Source organism: Thalia democratica, chromosome 5 (assembly GCF_965202585.1).
Source record: "Thalia democratica chromosome 5, ktThaDemo2.hap1.1, whole genome shotgun sequence".
Taxonomy (NCBI): Eukaryota; Metazoa; Chordata; class Thaliacea; order Salpida; family Salpidae; genus Thalia; species Thalia democratica.
Window position 1 is genome coordinate 52,156,110 of NC_139169.1, and position 22,364 is coordinate 52,178,473.

The window sequence follows — 22,364 nt, forward strand, 5'->3', positions numbered from 1 at the left end:
AAACTTAGTTTATATGTTACAAGGTTAATAATTATAATTAAATATTTCTTTTGCCTTTTACTAATAGTATTATTAATTTTAAATTGTTTTATTCTAATAAAAAATTCATCCAAATGATAATTACTGATTTTTTTAAAACTTAAGACTCTGTGAGTATTTTGAAAATAATTTTTATTAGTTATGTAGAAAAAAATCAATAAGTATTAATATGAGTATGATACAAATGAAGCTTTTTGAAGTTTTGAATACGTATTAATAAATTTGTTAGTATAAGCTGAGTAATAATTTATTTTATAATCCTAAATAAATATCACATTTTACAAGTTTTGTTTCATTAAATAAAGAATATAAAAATGTTTCAAAAACTATGATTTTATTTCTGTTTATTTTCTTTGTTATGTAATCAAGTAGACTTAATAAAAATTTTATTTACCTTTTTCATGTTTAAGGCAACTGGTTTCAGTAGTTACAAGTTTAGTTATTTTTAATTTAAAAAGTCTTTACAGGAGCTTACACCTTTTGTCAGTATTCAATAGTATAAGTCTGAAATCTTGACTTGTAAAAGGAAATTTGCCTTTAAGTTATGTAATGAAAACTCATTTTTTAAATGGTAAATTTATTAGTATTTTTTATGATTATAAATTCCACATACTTTCTGGACCATTTCACTAAAACATTTTTTGACTTAAGTAGTTAATTCGGACTTAACTTTCAACTAAAGAATTGTTTTTCGATTAATTAACCTAATCAAACTAATTTATTAAAATAATTAACGACAACTTTATTTACTTGAAGTTTAAAATAAAATAATATTTGGTTTTTTATTAATTATTATTTTTCAAATTGTTTTAGATGAAAATATGAGAATAAAGTTAAGACTATTGCTTCAAACTGTGATTGCACTGATTTTATTTTTAACAGTTCTTTATTTGACACCATCTGTTTTTAAAGATACTGTAAGTTTTACTTGTTATTTAAAAATAGCCACTAGACTAATCAGTAACATATTCTTTCTTTAAATATAAGTAAGTAAAATTTTGAAAAAAAGTAGTTGATGTTTTTTTTTTTTTGTAAAAAAGGTCTAATGATTTAAAAAAAATTATAACTACATAAACAGTTTATAAGGGTAAATTAAAAAAAAATAGAAACAAACATCTATGTTTGATTGATAACCAATTTAATTCTTTGTAATTAAGGTGCTTTGCTGAAGGGACTTTTTACATGTTGAATTTTGAAAATTTAGCTAACAGTTGCTTTTTTACTCCTTAGTATGTAAATTTTTATTTTAAGTGTTAGGGGACAAAGTCAAAGTTCAATTGGATCCTTATGGAAAGGGTAGAAGCTTTTTGCAGAAAGACACTTTTGTACGGGTTGATATTTTATATATTTTATACAAATTCTTATTAATTTTATTTTATTAATTTTTTATTAATTTAAATTTTATATTTATTTTATTTTTACTATCACTGTTACCCTTACCCTTGGTTGGTAACTTATTTTTTCTTTTTTTGTTTTTTAATAATTAAATTCATGATTATTATTCTTTTATTTTACTTAGTAATTTTTATAAGTTACCTTTTTTATTATTATTATTATTATTGTTACTATTATTATTAACATTATTATTATTATTATTATTATTATTATTTTATATTTTTAATATCACTGTTACTCCTTACCTTTAGTCAATAACTACTTTTTTTTTTAAATAATTTATTTTTATTTAATAATTTTTCATGTGTTTTTTAATAATAGTTTTTCTAATTAATTTTTACCATTATTTTTACTATCACTGTTGTCCCTTACCCTTACCTTGGTCGGTAACTTAATTTTTCTTATTCTTTTTTTTATTCTTTTTTATATAAAGTTTTTTATTTTTTTATTTATTTATTTATTTCTTTAATTTTGTGCAAAAATGACCCTTTGTGCAAAAGTGACCCTCTGTGCAAAAGTGTCTTTGTTCAAAAAAGACCCCTTGTGCAAAAGTGTCTTCGTGAAAAAGTGTCCCTTTGTGCAGATTTGACCCGTTCCCTTATGGAAGTGCCAAGTTAAAAAGACAAAAGAGTTTATTAAAAATGTATCTTCTCCTGTAGTTTTCAAGAAAACTTTTTCAAAGTTTATGAGTATAATCTTAATTTTGTAATAAAAATTGTTATTGTATAAATTTTGCAATTTTTAATTAAAAAAATCATTTTTGGTCTTATTTTTAAATTATTTTCTCATTGATCCAATTGGATAATTTCTTATAATGCAAGGAAAGTTTCTATAAAATTTTTGGTCAATAGCTTAAAATATGAAGGAGGATATCAATTTTTAGTGAATTTTTAAGCTTCAGAGTAAATTGTGTACTTAATACTTTAAAGATGACAATCAAAGTTCTCAACTTAAATACAAGGAGAATGATCAATTATAAATTATAGATTTTATTAACAATACAATGTTACACTCGCTTGAAACTAGTCAAACGAGATCTTTAGTTGAATAAAATCTTATTAAAAGAGAATCAAACAATAATATTTTATTCAACTGAAGATCTCGTTAGACTAGTTTCAAGTGAATGAAACATTGTATTGTTAATAAAATTTAAAATTCAGAGTAAATTGGTAGAAAAGAAATTTCAGTGATAAATTTGAATTGTAAACTTTATATTAAAAGTTAATAATAGTTTTTCTATCCTTTAATACTGACTCATAATTTATACTTTAATCTTTCCTATATGATCTAATTTTAATTTATGTAAAAAAATCCTTTACTTTTATTTTCATTACTTTCTACAGCAGTGGTCTTTAAGCTAATCAAAATCTGTGCACCCTATAATGCAAAATTAAAGTCTGTGTACCCCAATGTGCGACTATCTAGTATAAGTTTCATTTTTTCTGTAATATTTAGTTTGCCAAACATTTTTTTTACCTTCCAACAAGATTTCTCAAAAAACTGCTTAGAACCTTTATTTTTTTATATTATCAACTCCAGAATATATAGTGTAAGATTTAAAATATGGCCTTGTGGCTCCTCTTTTACGGCTTGTGGCCCCCTAAGTTTCCTATCTTTTTACATGTTATGTAATATAAGTTTCAAACTTACCAGTAAAAACACCTAAGACCTTTTTTTTTCATCATCAACTACAGAATATCTAGTGTAAGTTTAAAATTATGGCCTTGTGGTAGTGATCTATGGGATCCGGCTTTTTTTTGCTTGGATCAGGATCCAACCGGATCCTAAAATTAAAAAAAGATTTGGATTTAGCCGGCCAGATACGGATCCAGTTAATTTGGAAAGACTTTATTTTCCGCGAACAGCTTTTTTCAGTTTTATATACATAGGTTATTGTGTTTTAAATATTTAATATATATATATATATAATTAGTCTAACGAAACAGATTAATTAAAATTTAGTAAATTCAATCATTTGTTATAAACATACAGGTACAAATTGTACATGCATCCTTTAGAGTAAAAATAGTTAATTGTTAATTTAAAGTTTCTTACAGATTAGGTTCTTCTGCTGAATCTGCAGTTTAGTTCAATTTAGAAATTTAAAGTATTTCTCTTTTTAAAATATTACATATGTTAAAATTTTAATGTATTTCAATTTCTTAAAAGATTTTACAAGTTTTATATAATTTTTTTTCTCATTTAAATATATTAAATTATGTAAAAACTCTACAAATACAGCTCATATAATATATGGTTACTATAACTTTAAGAGGCAGCATTTGTTCAACAATTTTTTTTTTCATTTTACAAAATAAATTTCTTTTCAGTCATGGTTTATATTAGTATAAAATATTTATGTAAAAAGTTTAAATTTTTTTTGAACAACTACTGGCTCTTAAAGTTATAGTAACATAATATTTTGAATATTTTTTCTATATGTATACTTATAAAAAGGTTTTTTAGTAGGTTAATGGCGTTGATATGAGTAAATGTCATTTACTAAATTATTTACTTTTATATATGTAAACTGTTGCTGAAGAAGTTATTGTTCATCATATAACTGAACTTTGGTAAATAAAAATATAATGTAAAGCTTATCATAAAAAAAAAGTTCTTTGTTTAATAAATTGTAACTTTTAATTTATTTTTTTATTTTTACAAGGTACACAATTCAAGTTTAGTTGTATAAGCAGCATGAAATTTAACATTTAACTAAGATTCTGTATAGGTAGATTTTTTTTACAAGTTCTTTTTTCTAGTGTTCAAATAAAATATTTAGACAATAAGATTGTGTTCATTATAATTAAGTATTTGTGTTAAACAACTTTTACTAACTAATGGTATTTTAGTAATTAAATTTTATAAGTTTGTACTCTATTGAAACTACTTGAACAGATTTTTTCTGGTGCATAACTTATTTAAAAAAAGAAAAAGTTTATCTAAGCAGAAAAAGTTTGTATACCAAACTAGACTTTTTAAATCCTAATAAGTAATTTTACAGTAACAGTTCTTGTAATTTTTATTAAGTGTAGTTTTATTTCATTTTTAGCGCTAGTTTATTTTAGTTAGATTTTAATCTAACGAGTTTTATTAGTACAGCAAAGATCTACAGTATAAGCATTTTGTTAGTTTTTACATTCGATTATTACGTCATTTTATGTTTTAAAACTTTAAACTACAATATAATCTTATTTCAATTTCAATTTATGAAGATACAACTTTTGGTAAGACTTACTACGAAAGATCTCAAATAAATTTAAGAAAAAAAATGAAATGTGTTTTGTTATAGTTTTAAAATTAAAACTACATAAAACTTTAAACATTAAGGATCCAGATTAAGCCGGACCTTAAATTAAAAAAATAGATCTAGATCCGGCCAGATCTTAATTTTAAAATAAAGGACTAGATCCGGTTGGGGTCAGATCCTAATTTAAAAATAGAATCCGGTTCTGGCCGGACTTTAAATTTAAAAAAAAAGATACGTATTCAGCTGGATCCTAAATATTGGATCTGGTAGATCACTACCTGGTGGCTCCCCCTTTTACGGCTTGTGGCCTAGTAAATTTCCTAACTTTTTTACATAATTTATAGTATAAGTATTAAACCTACAATCAAAAATACGTAAGACCTTATATTTTGCTCCTCATCATAAACTCAAGAATATCTAGTGTTAGTTTCAAAATATAGGAAATTTTTTTAAGTTATTATTCATGCACCCAAAAATAAATTTCCTGTGCACTGGTGCCTACTTTGAAGACAACTGTTCTATAGTATTAATTAATTCTCAGATTTAGTGCATATTTTAGTTAAATAATTCAGTTTATTTAAGAATCTGCTGAGAGTATTTTGTCCAATGGTCAAGTTGATACAGCTTTGGCTACAATCAGTTTTGATATCAAATTATAATGTGTGACCAGTTGCAGGGCTAATTTAAATAAAGATACTTTAAGTATTTAATATTACTATGAAAAATAAAATTATTAAAGAACACTTTTGTTATGTATTTTTGCTCTTTTTATGTAAACCAATTTTATATAATAAAAAATACTTCGGTCTTTATCTTTAGTAATTCATTAAATGGTGGAGAAAAATGTAAATAAAACTACAATTCAGTTACATGTCATAAAATTTATTCAGAAACATTTTATCTTTCTCATAACTGTTATAATTTTTGGTAAAAAACCCACATATATATATTGAGTGTAAAAGACAATAATGTTTTTAATGTATAAAATTTTTGTAATTATCTTCAACTAAATGGTTGTTGTTTATAGTTTCTGTTACTAATTTTTTAAAGTTATGCCTCATAACTATTTTGTTTTCCTGTAGTATGAAGATAAGCAAGCGAAGGAAAAATATTTCAACAAAGGTTTTCCTGAATTTGACTCAAAAGAAATTATTTTAAGTGATCAAGATAAGAAACTACAAAATGCAAATGAAAAAAAAGAAGTAGTTTTAGATAAAGATGTTCTTAATTTTCCAATTCTTAGCTGGAGATCGTTAGGAAACTATGAAAAAACTTATCCTAGTAGATCAGGTCCTGGAGAATATGGTGAACCAGTTTATCTTACTTCAAAAGAGAAACAAAAAGCTAAAGCAGTGATAAAAGAGTTTGGTTTTAATCTTGTTGCATCTGACAAAATTTCTTTAAACAGGCTTCCTAAAGATCTTCGCCATCCTGAGTTAGTGTAGTTTATAATATTGAAATTTAAAATTTTGATGGTTTTTTGTGTTAGGTTTTACTTGTCATTTATTATTTTCTTGAAAATTACATTTGGGTTTATTTAGTAAAAGTGTGTTTCATAAATTTCATCAGCTATTTTTTAGTTAGAATTATTTTATCTACTAGTGTTATCGTTGTGGATTCTTATTTTGAACTATTTGCTTCACCTAATTAGATAGTTTAAAAACTAAATTACAGTGTTACTTAAACATGAAGTTTCATCAAAGTTATGTTTTGATTCTACTTAAATTTTTAAGAGCATATGCTGTCATTATCCTGCCAAAAATTACCTTATAGATTAATGTCTACAACGCAAAAAGCGCTGTATTAGAATCTCATATTTATATTAAAAATTGGAAAGATATGTAATGAAAGTTGTATTTTATTTTTATGTGTATACACCCTTTTGATTTTTTGTAACCAAGTATTGTAAGAAGTAAGTGAGTTTGACTTTAAGAAAGCAGTAACTTTTATTGGATTTATATAAAACGGACACTAAATTTTTGAAGTTGTTAAGTTTTGCTTGATAAAGGTATGTGATCTTCAAAATTTAATTAGCAACAAAACCAAGATTTTATGATATTTATTGTTAAAGTAATAAGTTCTTTCAATTTTATTCAAATTCAGATAAGTGCTAAAACCACCTTTAGCAAGTCAACAATGCAATGTTACAGTTTTTTTCATTTATTACAAATTTATATAGCACTTGAGCTACAAGCTATTGTTAACAACATACTTTTTTTAAAACTGTATAAAAAGTTGGTTAAGTATATTACAAACTTTACTATTACTTAACAGTATTTTATAAATTTTTTTATAAAAGTCCCTAATTCTTAAGTTTATTTAAATTAAAGTTTTTTAAAAGGAACTATCTTTAACTTTAAACTATCTTAAAAGACAAATACTTTATTCTATAAATTACCTTAATAAATAGGAAATTTACTTATGATTATGAATATGAATACATGAGAATTTTTTTGTTTAATACAGGGTTGCCACTGGTCAGGCTAAGCCAGTTTTTTTGGAAAAAGTCAGGCTAAATCAGTTTTTCAAATGATCAAAAGTAATTTTTTTTTGGTTTAGAATACAGGGTTGCCACTTTACCTGGAAACCTGGAAAAACCTGGAATTTGACAATTTAGGCTAAAATAGCCTGGAAAAACCTTGAATTTGAGATATTTTGAAAAAAACCTGGAAAAACCTCGAATTTTGATCAAAAATCCTGGAAAAACCTGGAATTTTTAATAATTTTGACATTTTCAGTTGTAAAATTTTGATTTGACACAAAATATCTATCATATAATTTAGATTTTTTGTCATCATCAATTTTTTTATTAAAAAACAAATTTAAAGTAAATTTACAGTATCTTTTCAATATTTTTATACTATTTAACACAGTATCTTAAATAGAAATTAACTTGAAACTAAAAATAGACCCAAAAATGTGTACTTTTAAAAACCTGGAAGAAATTTGGAAAACCTTGAAAACAAATTGAAAAAACGAGTGGCAACCCTGAAAATAGCAAAAAGTCAGTTTTTTAGGTCAAAATGGTAAAATGTCAGAATTTGTCAATTCTAATTTACACAACTCAATAATTTTCGAAGCCTTAAAATGGTAAAATATTTACATAAAAATTCTTTAAAGTCAAACTAAAATTGCAAAATTTTCCTAGAGACATGTTGAACTATTACCGTATTTGAACAATTAGTTGTTGTATGTAATCTTTTTAGTATTGATGATCTGTGGCAAGGACACTTCCATTATGAAACTTTGATATATACACAAAAGTCTATTTTGAAAAAATTTAGAATCAGACAGTTTTTTGTGTAAGTATAAGTCTTTATAATTAAGCACTTAGTTTAGTATTTTATGTAACAAGTTTATATGTATGGTTTACCTCTTTATATAATTTTTGCTAAGTTAATTAAATTTTGAAAATAATTAAAAGCAAAATATGTTATTTATTTTAGTTATTTAAAGATTTCATAACAAATAATAGGAGGAAGTATTTTATAAAACAGATGTATGGTTTAATTTATTATAGTTATTAAGTTTGCGTACTAGAATGCGTACTTGGTAAAATATTTGTACTCAAAATACGTACTTATCAAACTATGCGTACTCAGAATGCGTATTTAACTAGAAGTGCGTACTTAAAACGCATACCTAAGAGGAACGTTAAAAGTTAGGCTCAATTGGTCAAAATCTTGAAAAGTCAGGCTAAATTAAAAATTTTTGAGTCGCAACCATGTTAAAATCTGGTTAAGTGCACAACTACCGTTAATACAAGCATTTTTTGTAAAAGTTTGTGTTTATAATAATAACCCTGTAGTATTTTAAATGCAATAACAGTTTAAACTTATATTAATATTTTTTGTTTCTGAATCTATCAAAAAAAGTTATGTATTTATTTTTTTACGAATCAGTAGTAGTAAATATACAATAACTATTGATAAGTATCTCTGTTTTTGTTTAAAACAATACTTACAGATGTAAACATTGGAGTTATCCTGATCAAATGTTTGATGCCTCAGTTATAATAGTATTTCACAATGAAGGTTGGTCTACTTTAATGAGAACTGTTCACTCTGTAATTAACATGAGTCCGCCAGAAATGCTTGCTGAAGTTGTTATGATTGATGATCACAGCTCAAAAGGTTTTTTACATAGAAGTTCATTAAAAAAAAGTTATTTGTTTGCTACTATTTATAATATTTCGAAAGTAAGTGGTAGAACATAAAAATTGTTGCTTTTGAGTAAGTAGCTTATATTTTTAGAAAGCAAAATATTAAAGCTTTAAACGCTTTTTGACTTACTTAGTGACTTTTCTTCAATTACATTAGGTCTTTTTTGATCAATTTATTAGTTTTTCAAAAACTATGTATTAAAATGAAACGTTAAGAAATGAACATACAAACATAATTTGAAAAATAACCAGTGGCAAAATAACTTTTTTCAACAAAGCTTTGATTTTTATAATAAATCACCACTTGATGTAGTTTCATTTGAGAAGATAGAGTATTTTCTTCTAAAGCCTTTAAAAAAAAAAGAAAAGTTGCTCGTAAAATTTGATAAATACCAAAAAATTGTTTAATTTTTTTGAAAAACCTTAAATTTATTTAAATTAATATACAGCTACATACTGTGAATAACTTTTGAGTTTTTTTCTGCAATTTAATTTTCTTCATAGTGTTTATAATTAAGGCCTCTATTTAATATTAAACACTTTTATTATTTTACTTTTTGTTTCTCTTCTTTTTTAGTTGCTCTAGTATTGAAGCCTGAATTCAAAGTTGCACTAGAGTTCGAAGTAACATTTAAAACAATGATTTAAAGTAGAATTTTTGACATACGATCAGTTATTTTGTAAAATGAATTAAACTTTTATATTAGATATTTTTATTTCTAGCTTAAAAAGTTCAAAATTAAATTTTGTGAGTATTTTTACTTAAATTTGATTATGATATTTTATTAATTTTTTTATGATAGTACGATAGCTTTAAAAATTTATTTTCTTTAATTATTTCTTTTATTTATCTTTTAAAGGTATGCCTATCATTTTAACTAAAGAAAGTAAAATAGCATAAATTTGAATAATTTGTTTTAGTTTAAAAGCTGAAAATATGGTTATGTATTTAAGGGAAAATTTGAATTAGTTATTTAATTTTCAAAATTAGAAAACATATAAAATAATTTTATAAATTTCAGCATTTCAACAGTTTTGTTAAGTTCCTGTTATGTTTAATGTTCAAATTGAGATATAGTAACAAAAGTTTTAATTTTTTCATCACGAGTATTTTGAAGTATAAGCATTGTTTAATAAGTTAAACATTAGACTACATTTAAATATCACGGTAATCAAATATTATGCTTACTTTAATTTAGTTATTGTTTTTTAGTATAAACTGTCGTATTTGCATTATAATTTGTCAATCATAGAAAAATTAAACTTTATAAGTTGATAAAGTGGTATGAGTGGAGTTCAATATGTTATTTTATTGTTCTTATCAAACAAGTTATATACTATAATTAATAAAAGTTTAAAAAATTGTTTGCAAGTTTTACAAAAGCAATACGTTTTACATCAATTTAAAAATATAGAGCACCTTAGAAGTAAGCTGACAGAATACATTAAACGTTGGGGAGGCAAAGTAAAACTGTACAGGAACAATCGAAGGGAGGGATTAATAAGAGCTAGGATAATTGGGGCACAAAAGTCACAAGCTAAACAAGGTAGAGTTTTGATATATTTGGATGCTCACTGTGAATGCGGTTTCAATTGGCTTCCTCCTTTACTTATACCTATCATGAAAAACAGGTTAGAAGTTTCGGTAAGTTTTTGTTTAGTTTTACTATTATTTTCCATATTTTCTGTTTGAACAAATTGTTAGTCAGCTTTGTTTCAAGTTGTGTAAAAATAAAAGGCACCTTTAGCGTGTATTTAATCCTTTTAGTTTTAAACGAATATATTTTAATGTTTTCTTATAACTGTCTAAAAGTTGATTTATGAATAATTTTTTTTTCTAAAAATTGTTTTTTAATGGAAATTTAGCAAAAATTTGAGATAAGATTCAGTCAAAACTTTTTTTTTGAGCAAACAAGTAAAATATATTTCAGCTAACCCTTATCAACGACTTTTGTTAGCAACTAATTTTAAAAATAAATTTTGAGAAAGTAAACAGTTATAAGTTTCATCAGAAAATATTCAAACTTGTTTTTTATAACGCCCCCTTTGACGAAATTAATAATGACTCCTCTAATAATACTACCTAAGGTCTTTTTTGTTCTTGAAACCTCTTGGGACTACCCCTAGGGTCAGTGTTAGCACTGACAGGGCGAATCCGAGGTGATAGTTACCTAGTTGACAATTTAGTTAAATTAACACTAGAAAGGGAAACATAAAGAGGGTCCATAATTTCAATAAAAAAATTTAGATTTAATATATTACTTTATACTTAAGACTAATTGATACAACTACAAATGTAAGTTCTTAATTTAAGGCAGTGAAAAACTTTAAATTTAGCATTACAACAATAAAGCAGTATAATAAAACCCTACAAAAAATTTATCACTATAGACCAGGGGTTGGCAAACTGCAGCCCGTGGGCCAACTGCGGCCCGCGAAGGGTAAATCTGCCGCTCGCGAGCACATTTATTTTTTGAATGGAATGTGGCCCGCGAAAGAAAATTTTGTGGCCCGCTGGCAATTACCGTCTTAAGTAATTTTTTCTTCGGTAACTTGGTTTAATTTGATTTATTTCATTTTAAGTCCCTATGTAACATTTTAAAATAATTAAAAGACTTTACTGCTTTAGCTTAAATAATTGAAAACGACAGATAAGAATTCTAACAGGGGTTTTTTCTCAGTTTCATAATAACTTTCTTTTTACAAAAGCAAGTAGTTATCTGAAAAAAAGATTGTAAAGAGTGCTTGTATTTAGTCAGTTAGTTATATTACACCTTATTAGTAAATAAACTAAATGTAAATGTTTTCCGTTTTGTACAAAAGTAATGCACAGTAATTAACTAAAATTTCATTACATTACAGTTTAGGTATTCTTTTTAAATAATTTTTGTACCTAAGTTTCTTTTATAGATGTTTTATGACTAAAAATTATATATGAGTGTGCACAAAAACATTAAAAATATTATTATAACAAGAAATAAGGTTTATTTAGGTTTTGACACATTTTGATTTTTTAAAAGTTTTCTTTGCACATAGTTCCTATGCAAACCAATTAAAAAAGATGCTCATATTTAAAACCTTTTTTTATTTAATACTTAAGTTAGATTAAGTGTAGTTTATTCATATCTCTCTAACATTATTGTTTCTAAATGTAGTATCTAAGTGTGTACAGACACATTTAAAACAATATATGTGACATATATTGAAATAGTTTTTGTTAGGTATACATTTTCGCTTTTAAAACAATGTTTTTTGGCAAATTAAGTTAATTTTTATTAGTAGCATACTAGTATACAACAATTGCTGTATTTTGAAACTACATATTCAATATAAATTAGATTTAGGGATGGCAAACTATTTATTAAGTTTGTACATTGTTAATCAAAGTTGTTCAAACTCAGCAAATAAATAACTAAATATTGACACACACTCAGACTATGACTATTTAAAGGCTTCAAATCTCCAACAAGCTTGATAATTTTTCAGTTTTTGGCGTGAATTGCTTTTTTTATACGAAAATAGCAGGCTAGTTTTTAGTCACTCAGGCTGGCATTTTTGCTTTAAAGAGCGGCAAATTAAATTTATGATGTATGATTAGTTCAATTAAAAGTGTTGGTTTGAATTATAATACATGTTAAATTTTAAGTCTTGCAGCTGATGTAATTCGAAATATTATTTATATTATTGTATACATGTAAGTGTGAACGATCACTGTTTCCAAAAAGCTTGAATCCCTGAAAAGCTTTGAATTTGACAATTTATGCTTGAAAAATCTGGATAAAGCTTGAGTTTTAGAATTTTTGAAAAAACATGGAATTTCAAATAATTTTTAAATAACTAATGTTAAAAAGTAATGAATTTTCGATTTGACACAAAAAATCTACCATATAATTTTTTTGATAAAAAAACACATTTAAAGTAGCTTAATAGTATCTTTTTAATATTTATATATTATTTAAGACAGTTTTTTACCATCAATTTAATTTTATACTAAAAATATAAGAAGAAGACTGTACTTTAAAACGTTCTATATTGGTGCACTGCACCTTTGCTTTTAAAATGTATTTACCTACTGTTAAACTTTGCATTAGAACTAAACCTAGAAATTCTTCTATAATATCGAAGTTAGTAAAAACACCTCTAATAAAAGTTCTCAGATAAAAAATATTTGTTGTATCAGTGCGCTCATCTTTTCAGATTGATTTTTAGTCCTATTTGATTTATGCGGCTTTATGATCTTTAGAGATTTCCTAAACACGACTTCTTGTTGTCATTGAAGAAATAAACTAAAATGCTTTACTACCTAACATAAATTCTTAAAAAAAATACCTAAACGGTATCTTCTTTTTAATAATAAATTTTGCTACTTTATAACTTGCCTTGATATTTTTTTCTGATCAGTCTGTAGTTACTGAAGATAATCATGTGCTTTGTTGGAACTGACTTTGGCTATTTGTTTATTTTTCGTTTCTCGCAATAACTCCTAACTAACGTTTTTTAATTTTTTTAGCTCGTCTTATATTTCACATTTACTCTTTTTAAATGCAATATTTTTATTGCAAATAAATAATTGCTATAGTGCTTAATAAAAAATAAGTTTTTCTACTTCGTTAATGACTTTATAAACTTTTATACTTTTGTTAAAAATGTTAAAAATATTAATTGTTTATTCAAGCTTACTTATAATTTTTTTTGCTATGTCTATTTTACTGTTATTTCTTTATTTTGTGAACTTTATTTTAAACAAGGTTGCCAAACAAACAGACTAGTTTGAAAATTTGAAAAGCTCAGACTAGGTTAAACCTGTTTAAGACATTTTTTTTAAACTTAGGTGCGTGTGAAACTTTTATTTCAAACACATAAAATAAATCTTCGAATTCTAAGAATAGTTTTTATGACTTTAGTGTAGTTTACTAATTGTATTTTTTCTTGTTTTCTTAAATATTGTGTACTTTTTTATAACGATGAAATTTTAATTAGGTATTTAATCTTGATTAACAGAAAGTTTTGAGCGTTTTCAACTTTTAATAATTTTAGGCTGGTTTGATATAACTTTAACATTTTTACTTTTAAAGTGGCAACCATGTAAAAGACTAATTATTTACTAAAAATGTTTTTATTAAAGTATTCGAGAATTAATCATGTTTAAGAATTTGTTTTAGCTTTTTTAAATACAAATAGGTACTACTTTTATTAAGTTAACTAATTACTGATTTTTTTAATGAGTGTAAACTATTTAAGACGGATATTTTTTTTAAAAGTAAGCATTTTTAGAAGAATGAAAATAGGGTTAATAGTATAAAAAAGTGTATAAAGTTGACCTATAAATGTTTTCAAGCTCGGTTTTTATAGAGAGTTAGTTGTAAGTAAAATTATTAAAAAAAAAAGTTGAACTTATTAAGTGCTTAAGAAAGTTCATAGTATATTAACACTTAAGTATATTAGTCAATGTAAATTTTGTTCTAATAAATATTTATACTTTATATAGGCAACTATGTGTAGCTAAAAGTCTTTAAAATAATAAAGTAATAAAAAGTAAAACTCTCTCTCAAGTGTGACTAAAACCGAAATATTATAAATGTAGCTAAAACTGCGGCCCGCGAAGACTTTGGAAACTTGAAATTTGGCCCGCGAGCACCAACTGCCTGCCGACCCCTGCTATATACAATTAAAAATGTTATTTAAGTCAAAAATGTTTATCAGAAGTACTGACCGAATGTTTCTGATAAAAAAATTCAAATATCAAAAGATCAAAAGGTGCAGACTGATACAAAGCTGCAGATCAAAACTGGCAGAAAATGAAACAAAACCCATTATGTCTAGTACAAAAATCAAAATATCTAAATTCAGATCAAAAGGTACAAAGCTGCAGATCAAAGCTGACATAATCTTAAACAAAATCCTATATATTAAAAATACCTTAAATTTTTCCTGTTTATTTTTCAAAGGCCAAAATCCATCTCATCATTTATCTGTTTTTTTAACAGATGCTACAACATTCACAATACTCATCATCGAAGTACTAAGAATAATGTACTTAAGTTCCAATTTGTTTAAAAAAACGAATTTCTGTAAGCAGGCTCATAACTGTATTCACTTACTTCTGAAGAATTACAATAAGCAGAGTCTTGATCATACACTCTAATTTTTCTACTTGACACTTTAGGGTTATGCCCATGTTTAAATCTTTTTCTGTGCCTCTGATGCTTTTCAAACTGTTTGTTATAGATTGGCCACCTCTTTGGAATTTATGTTGAACTAAAGTGCTTGTAAAGTACTTGTGTATAAGGACAAAACCTACTTGTTGACAAGGTCTGTGCTTGATGTTTTATACTTATACCCTGAACTGGTTTGCCTTGGGACTTGTTATGTTTGCGGCATCTGGCAATTTTTCTTTACCTAGTACTATATCAAATTGAACTGCTTCACCATATGCATTTGACCTTAGAAACTTGTTTGTGCTGTTTTCAATAATGGCAGACTGATGAAAAAAAAAGTTATATGCTGACTGTCACGATAAATAGAACCATATCCTTTGCTAATATTGAACCACTTTACTTTACCGGTCACTCCTAATGCTATTCTTTCTTGGTGATTTAGTAGTTTTGCTTGAATAACAACTATCAGCAGTGTTGTTTGGTGACAACTTTCTCACTTCTGATAAACTTTTATGAGTTTTTATTACTAAAAACAAACAAGTTTGTTTTTAATTAAGTGATTATTAATACAGTTTTTTTTTGATATTTATATTAACACTTTATGGCCTTTTATGAAACTGCCCTTACATTTTGCAATGAAAACATATTACACTCGTCATCATGAAATCCAAAATATCTATATAGTTACAAAACTACCCTTTTCAAGGTATAAGAACTTTTTTTGTTCTTTAACATCAAATCCAGAATATCTAGTTTAAGTTTCAAAACTATTTCCATATTAGTTAAAAATGTTAGTTGAGTTTTTCAAGTTTACCCACAAACGGCCGCTTCATTACTTCGTACTTTATCCCGCTTGGTTAAGATCACAACAGCGGTTTCTCGCGACTATCCCTGCCTGATGAAACCGGTCGTAGGTTGTCCCGGATGCTGTTGTTCATGATTTTGCGGTCATGTTTATTGATTATTATTGATGGCGCAAAACATCTCAACTCTGTTGATGATGACCGTAATAACTACTGGTTAGTTAAATAGGGAAATACATTTTTTTGCTCTTTGTCATAAACTTCAGAATTCCAAGTGTAAGCTTTAAATTATGACCTAAAGCAGTGGTTCCCAACCTTTTTGATGCCCCGCACCCCTAAAGTCTCTTAATTTGATCTCGCACCCCTAACACTATATGCTATAATTATTTATTAATAATTTGATTATAAAATCATTGATTTCATTAATTAATAATTTGTATTTTAATTTTTATGATAGTGTACTATATTAAAAAAATAAAATACTTGGAAATTTAAAAACATAACAAACTATATTCGAACACGTTTTATTTATTTTTTATAAGGTAGAAAACATCAGAACTCACTCTTCCTTCTGCAATGATAAACGATTTCTAAGATTAAAAAAAAAATTAGAAGTGAGGAAAAAGCACTAGAAAAGTAATAAATATTAGGCTTAAACTTAAAAATAATTTTTTTATACATTTTGTTATGAATATATGTACTTAAAAAATAAAAATCAGCTATTCTAAGTTAAGCTTATGTAATGTTTTATTTTCAAAACTATTAGCAGCTAGGAGGTTTCAAAATAATAAAGACTTGAGTTAAGATTTTAAAAAGTTAAAAAATATTTAGTCTTAAATTGTACAAAGATATGTATAAAAGCAAATACAAGAAAAGTTTGTATGCTTACAACATAAATAGAAAAATGTAGATTGAAAAAGGTAAACAGTTTAAGTTCAAAAAAGGAATGAATAGAAATAAAGTTGATGCATTGAATACTTTTGCTGATCTATAAAAATTGGTTTCACTGAAGCTAAAAACAAGTTTTCTTAAATGTTATAACATACAGGAATTGCTGTGAACTTTACAATTTACTGATGTTAAATCTTTAAGCACCACTTTCTGCACAACTAAGCTTAATAAAAGATGACATTATAAATGGAATAGACTTAACAGAACCTGTTCTTAACAGCTAATAAAAAGCCTGCTGAAGATACTAATTTTTATCTAAGTATTTCAATTAAAATAGATGCTAGCTCATAAACTGTTTTAAACAATTAATGTCCAGTTAAGAAAATAAAACATTTAAAGAACAGATGATTAAAATTCACAGGTGTAAAACTCTAAGAAAGCTTTATTGAAATGTTAATTCTAAACTAACAGCTATTAAATGAAATTAGTACAATGAATTTACTTCTAGAAAAGCGCTCTTGCTTTATGACGTATTAATAAAATTAATTTATTCAGAAAGTTAGCACCAACTTCTTTTTATAACAAAATGTACTTTTTAAACTTTATCAGAGAGTGAAATCTCCTTATTTATCATACAAAAATAAAAAGCTATCTCGCACCCCCTGGAATGCTGCCTCGCACCCCCAAGGGGTGCGAGCACCCCTGGTTGGGAACCCCTGACCTAAAGGATCCAAACGCTTAGTCAAACAAATTTCAATTTGTATTTCAATTATTTTTTTAGCTTTTTTAAATATCAAAGAAAACATCGGCAAACACTTAACAGATTCAAAGCCTGGACTTTCGTGTGCCGTGAGACTAGTTGAAGTTAATTAGTTGAAGTTTCGATCATACCACCTGAATCATTAGACCAAAAGCCCTTGGTAGACTTAGACCCGTATTTCGTTTTTTATGAATCTCTTCAGTCAGCTGTTTAAGCCAACTTAGATTTATCTTAATTCCAAAAAAGTCAACCTTGCAAAACTATCTCTCCTGCAAAGTGACAATTTGTGTAAAAAATGGCAACAGTTAAAAAGTGATGCAATGCAAACATAATGCTTCGTGCAAAAGTGCCACGTATTCAAAACTGGTACCGTGTAAATGAATTTCATTTCCCTGCAAAATAAATGCTGGGTAAAAGTGACATGGAAATTTGAATGTCAGTAAGTTAATCGCGCGGAAATTAAATAAGAATTTTATTATAACTAAGGAGCTTATTACTCTCATTGATTAACTGAGTGAAAAGTGGTTTCATGAATAAGTTCGTGAATAAACAGGTTTATAAAAATTTAGAAAAATAAATTAAAATGCAATTTCGTCATTCCAAATAAAAGTTTAAAAAGAATCGGCAAACGTTCAACAGAGTCTAAGCCAAGTACATATTCCGTGAGAAAAGCTTAAGTTAACATAAAAGATTATTCATAAATTTTCGGTCATCAGACCACAAGCTTTCGGTAGACTGAGATCTGTTTCTAGACTAATGCTTAGAAATAAATGTGTCTAAGGATGAAAAGACAGATTGCATAACAGCTGAGAATTTCTTATGCCCTCCTTATCATGCATTGGTATAATAGCTCACACTTTTTTCGAGCCAGATCTTTTGTCTGTGCATGACTTTTTTAAAGTGTCTGTATTTATACAGCAGACTAATGAGTGATGGCTGTCATAATCTTCACTAAGATAAGACCTAAATAAAAGAACATCGTTTATACGATAACGTCTTGCTTGAATCAGTTCTAGCTGGTGCCAGTTTTTTAAATGGGGATGTCTTTGCAATGGTTTATGGTACGGTTTGATTTTTAAAATGAATTTTGTTAAAGACGAAATTCCAAAAAGCATTGACCATTAAAACATAATTTTCCAATACTAAAATGTCTTATACAGGAAGCTCAAAAGTCATGACTAGATCCTACCTTGTAAATTGAGTCCTTCAAAATTATCCAACAGTTATAAAACTTACTTTTAAATATACGATGTAGATGTAAAAAATATTTTTGTTTGAAAATATCTGAACATGACGAACTCGTTGGAATATAATTACAACGGTTAACAAAGTACTTGCTTCATTAAAACTGACGTAGTTTTCTCTGTGACAAATCAGTAGCACAGTTCTACGGAGACCTGAAAAAACAGAAGTACTCCAAAGAAGATGAATGTTTTCATTATCTAAATATAAATTATAATTATAAGCGAACAAAACAATTACTAATAATGTTAGATTATATTTACAAAGTATACCAATCACAAACAGTATTAGTTTCCAAAAATGTTAGTTGAATAAGCTTATACAGGTTACACGAAACTCGTATATAAAATGGGACGAAGTTTTTTTTACTACCGTTTTCAGGGTTGCCACTTTACCTGGAAAAACCTGGAATTTGACAATTTAGGCTAAAATAACCTGGAAAAATCTGGAATTTGAGAAATTTAGAAAAAAACCTGGAAAAACCTGGAATTTTGATCAAAAAAATTAGAATTTTTAATAATTTTAACATTTTCAGTTGTAAAATTTTGATTTTACACAAAAAATCTATCATATAATTTAGATTTTTTGTCATCATCAATTTTTTTATTAAAAAACACATTTAAAGTCACTTTACAGTATGTTTTCAATGGTTTTAAACTATTTAACACAGTATCTTAAATATAAATTAACTTGAAACTAAAAATAGACCCAAAAATGTGTACTTTTAAAAACCTGGAAGAAATTTGGAAAACCTGGAAAAAATTTGAAAAAACCAGTGGCAACCCTGAGTTTTAATTAGATTGTTTTTAAAATGTCCCTAACCTAAGTAATTTTAAATATTATATTAATAATTTTAAAGTTTTGTTACTTAATTATTGTATTATTTGCATCATCTTATAACCTAAAGTTTGTAACTAATACTGTTTTTGACTTACGTGCATTCTGACTAATATTGTTATTGTTTTATTTACTTACACTTGTAAACTATATTTAGATAATACTCACATTCATCTTCTACTCTATCTCTTTTTCTTTGAAGTACTTAAGTTTTTCAGATCACAGTCGAGCTGTGTTACTAGTTTAACTTAAAGAGTACGTTAGTTTCAATAAAGCAAGTACTTCCAAATTGTTGTTATAACTTCTCTGTTTATCTTTACACTTTGAAGTACTTACATATTTACATACTTCGACGAACTTTGTTATTGTCTTAACATAGAGAAACGTCGTTAGTTTTAGTAGAATTTGTACTTTTTAGAGTTTTGCTACTATATTCAGATCAACTTGTTTCGTTCAATTTTAATGTCCTTTTGTTGTAGTTTTTCATTCAGTGATTGATTTTATAAATGAATATCTTACTAAAAACATGTAAAAGTAATTATAGTTTGTTAGTTCCTTATTTTAATATTCTATTTTATTTACATATTTTTACAACAGGAAAGTCTGTACAGTACCGCTTGTTGACTCAATATCTGGTGAAAAGTACACTTTTGAGCCCCAATATGGAGGTGATGAAAACTCATTTGCAAGAGGGGCTTGGGACTGGTCGATGACTTGGAAGAGAATTGCTTTAAATAAAAAGGAAAGAGATCGAAGAAAACACACTACAGATCCTTTTAGGTTCAGTTTTGTTTTATTAAAACAAATTTCAGCCTAGTTTAGAAATTTTAGGTAACGTATGAGTCTATTTAATTATGAATTTGGAAGTCTTTATCTTGTTTGCTGCTGGTATGTTTTCCACTCTATCAATATACAAAAAGCAAAAAATCTATATTTTTAGGGAGCAGTAAAAGTTGAACTATTTATCCCATGTTTTATTTCTACTTTATTTTATTAAACACATACCTAATCGTTTTAGTAAATTGTTTTCAACAATTAATATACACCAGGGTTGCCACGCACTAAGGCTAAAAATAATTAGTGTATTTAGCGAATTAGTAGATATATAAGGGATATAAGAAGATAAAAACATCTTAGACAATTAAATTAATATTTAAATGAGATTTAGTTTTTATTTATACGAACTTAAAACATGAATGATTAATAACTACAAAAAGCTAGATTCAAACTAAAAATGATAACAAACAATTGAACAAAAAGATAAGTAGAAAATACTTAAAATGTAAGATAACGACAACATTGCACTTTATTTTTTTTTTAAACAAACATAAATATTACCTTAAATAACAGACCAACTGACTCTGCAGTCAGCCCATGCTTTTAAAACGTTGTTTGTTTTATACAAAAAGCAAAAACGTATTTGCACTTTGTACGTAACTTGTTTATCTATTTAACAATAACTCATATCCGTTTACGCGCACTAAATACGCAAATAAAAACGTAGACAAAACATTTTATTTTTACTCATGTCTTGAATAGAATGCGTTTTTTTTACATATATCCGCTAGTAAATTTCATTTTTGTTTATATTTTTAATGTTTAGAATAAATTTCGCTATCGCAGTACACCTTCATTTTTAAAGTTATTTTTAAACAAATACCATTTGCAGCTTAATATGATTATAACTTTTACTACAATAAATTTATATACTTAAAGCTTTTTGAATCGTATTTTTGATTCTTTGTCGAAAGTTAAATTAAAATTAAAATAGTTTTGAAGAATGTTAAAATTTAAAATTTAAATTAATTATGAAGTAATTATACAAGGTTATAAAAAAAATCATTAAATATATTTTCATTATAAAAAAAATTTATCACTAAAATCTACTGTGACAAAAAATATTTAGATCACCTGCAATGGCTGGAGGATTGTTTGCAATTGAACGTGATTATTTCTTTGAAATCGGTTTGTATGATCCGGGTCTTGAAGTGTGGGGTGGAGAAAATTTTGAAATATCATTTAAGGTATTCATTTACAATGCATTTTTTTAAACATATTTTCCTCTCCATTAGACTTACTCAGGCTACTTATAAGTTTTTATAAACTGTATAAAGTTTTGAAACATGTTTTAAATAAAAAACTAATAATTAAAATGGTTACATGGCAATTGAAATTACAACTATTTAAATTTATGTAAAAGTTTTAATGCGATACATCTTAAAAGGTGACTTGAATTTAAAAAAATCTACCTGATGATTAGGGTGCATCTGTTGCCCCGACCTTAGATTTTTGCTTAGCCTATTTTTTGTACGTGGCAAATAACATAAATAGACAGCACAACAAAAATTGGTAGCTGTCAAATTTGCACGAGAAAACATTTTGCACGGAGACATTTTTACAGAGGTTGAATATATTTTTTTTTTTTTAGTTTTTTTTCTATCACTGTTACCTATTTTTATTACTTTTTATTCAAATTTTGTTTTTACTATCACTGTTACCGCTAACCCTTACCCTCGTTCAGTAACTTTTTTTTCATTTTGTTTTTTTAATAAATTTTTATTTTTCTGATTTTTTTTTAATATATATTTTTTCTGTTTTTTTTTGCTCTCGTGCAAATTTGTCTTCGTGCAAATTTGTATTCTTGTTATTTTGATCTGTTCCCTGTTAAAAGTAGCTAGCTAGCTATAAGCTGTTATAACAAAACACTTTTTAAAATTTTGCTCTATATCATTACTTTAAAGTTTTACAAGGGGGGTCAATTTTTAAAAATCTAGCTTTATTTTGTAGAATTTTATCAAAGCTGTAAGTTTCTATTTTTAGTTATTTA

The 22,364-nt window shown here is 26.0% G+C and overlaps 1 protein-coding gene across 1 annotated transcript in view; it reads left to right on the top strand.

Annotated features, from left to right (window-relative positions):
• The first annotated feature begins 573 nt into the window (after positions 1-573).
• The window catches only part of LOC145835767 (N-acetylgalactosaminyltransferase 7-like), a 40,481-nt gene continuing 18,690 nt past the window's right edge, over positions 574-22,364 (top strand). Inside the window, exons 1-7 of the mRNA XM_082943482.1 lie at positions 574-610; positions 853-956; positions 5,767-6,119; positions 8,651-8,817; positions 10,262-10,478; positions 20,135-20,317; positions 21,444-21,561. Of these exons, the coding sequence (XP_082799608.1) occupies positions 589-610; positions 853-956; positions 5,767-6,119; positions 8,651-8,817; positions 10,262-10,478; positions 20,135-20,317; positions 21,444-21,561 (1,164 nt within the window). The 5' untranslated portion in view covers positions 574-588. The remainder of the gene's footprint in view (positions 611-852; positions 957-5,766; positions 6,120-8,650; positions 8,818-10,261; positions 10,479-20,134; positions 20,318-21,443; positions 21,562-22,364) is intronic.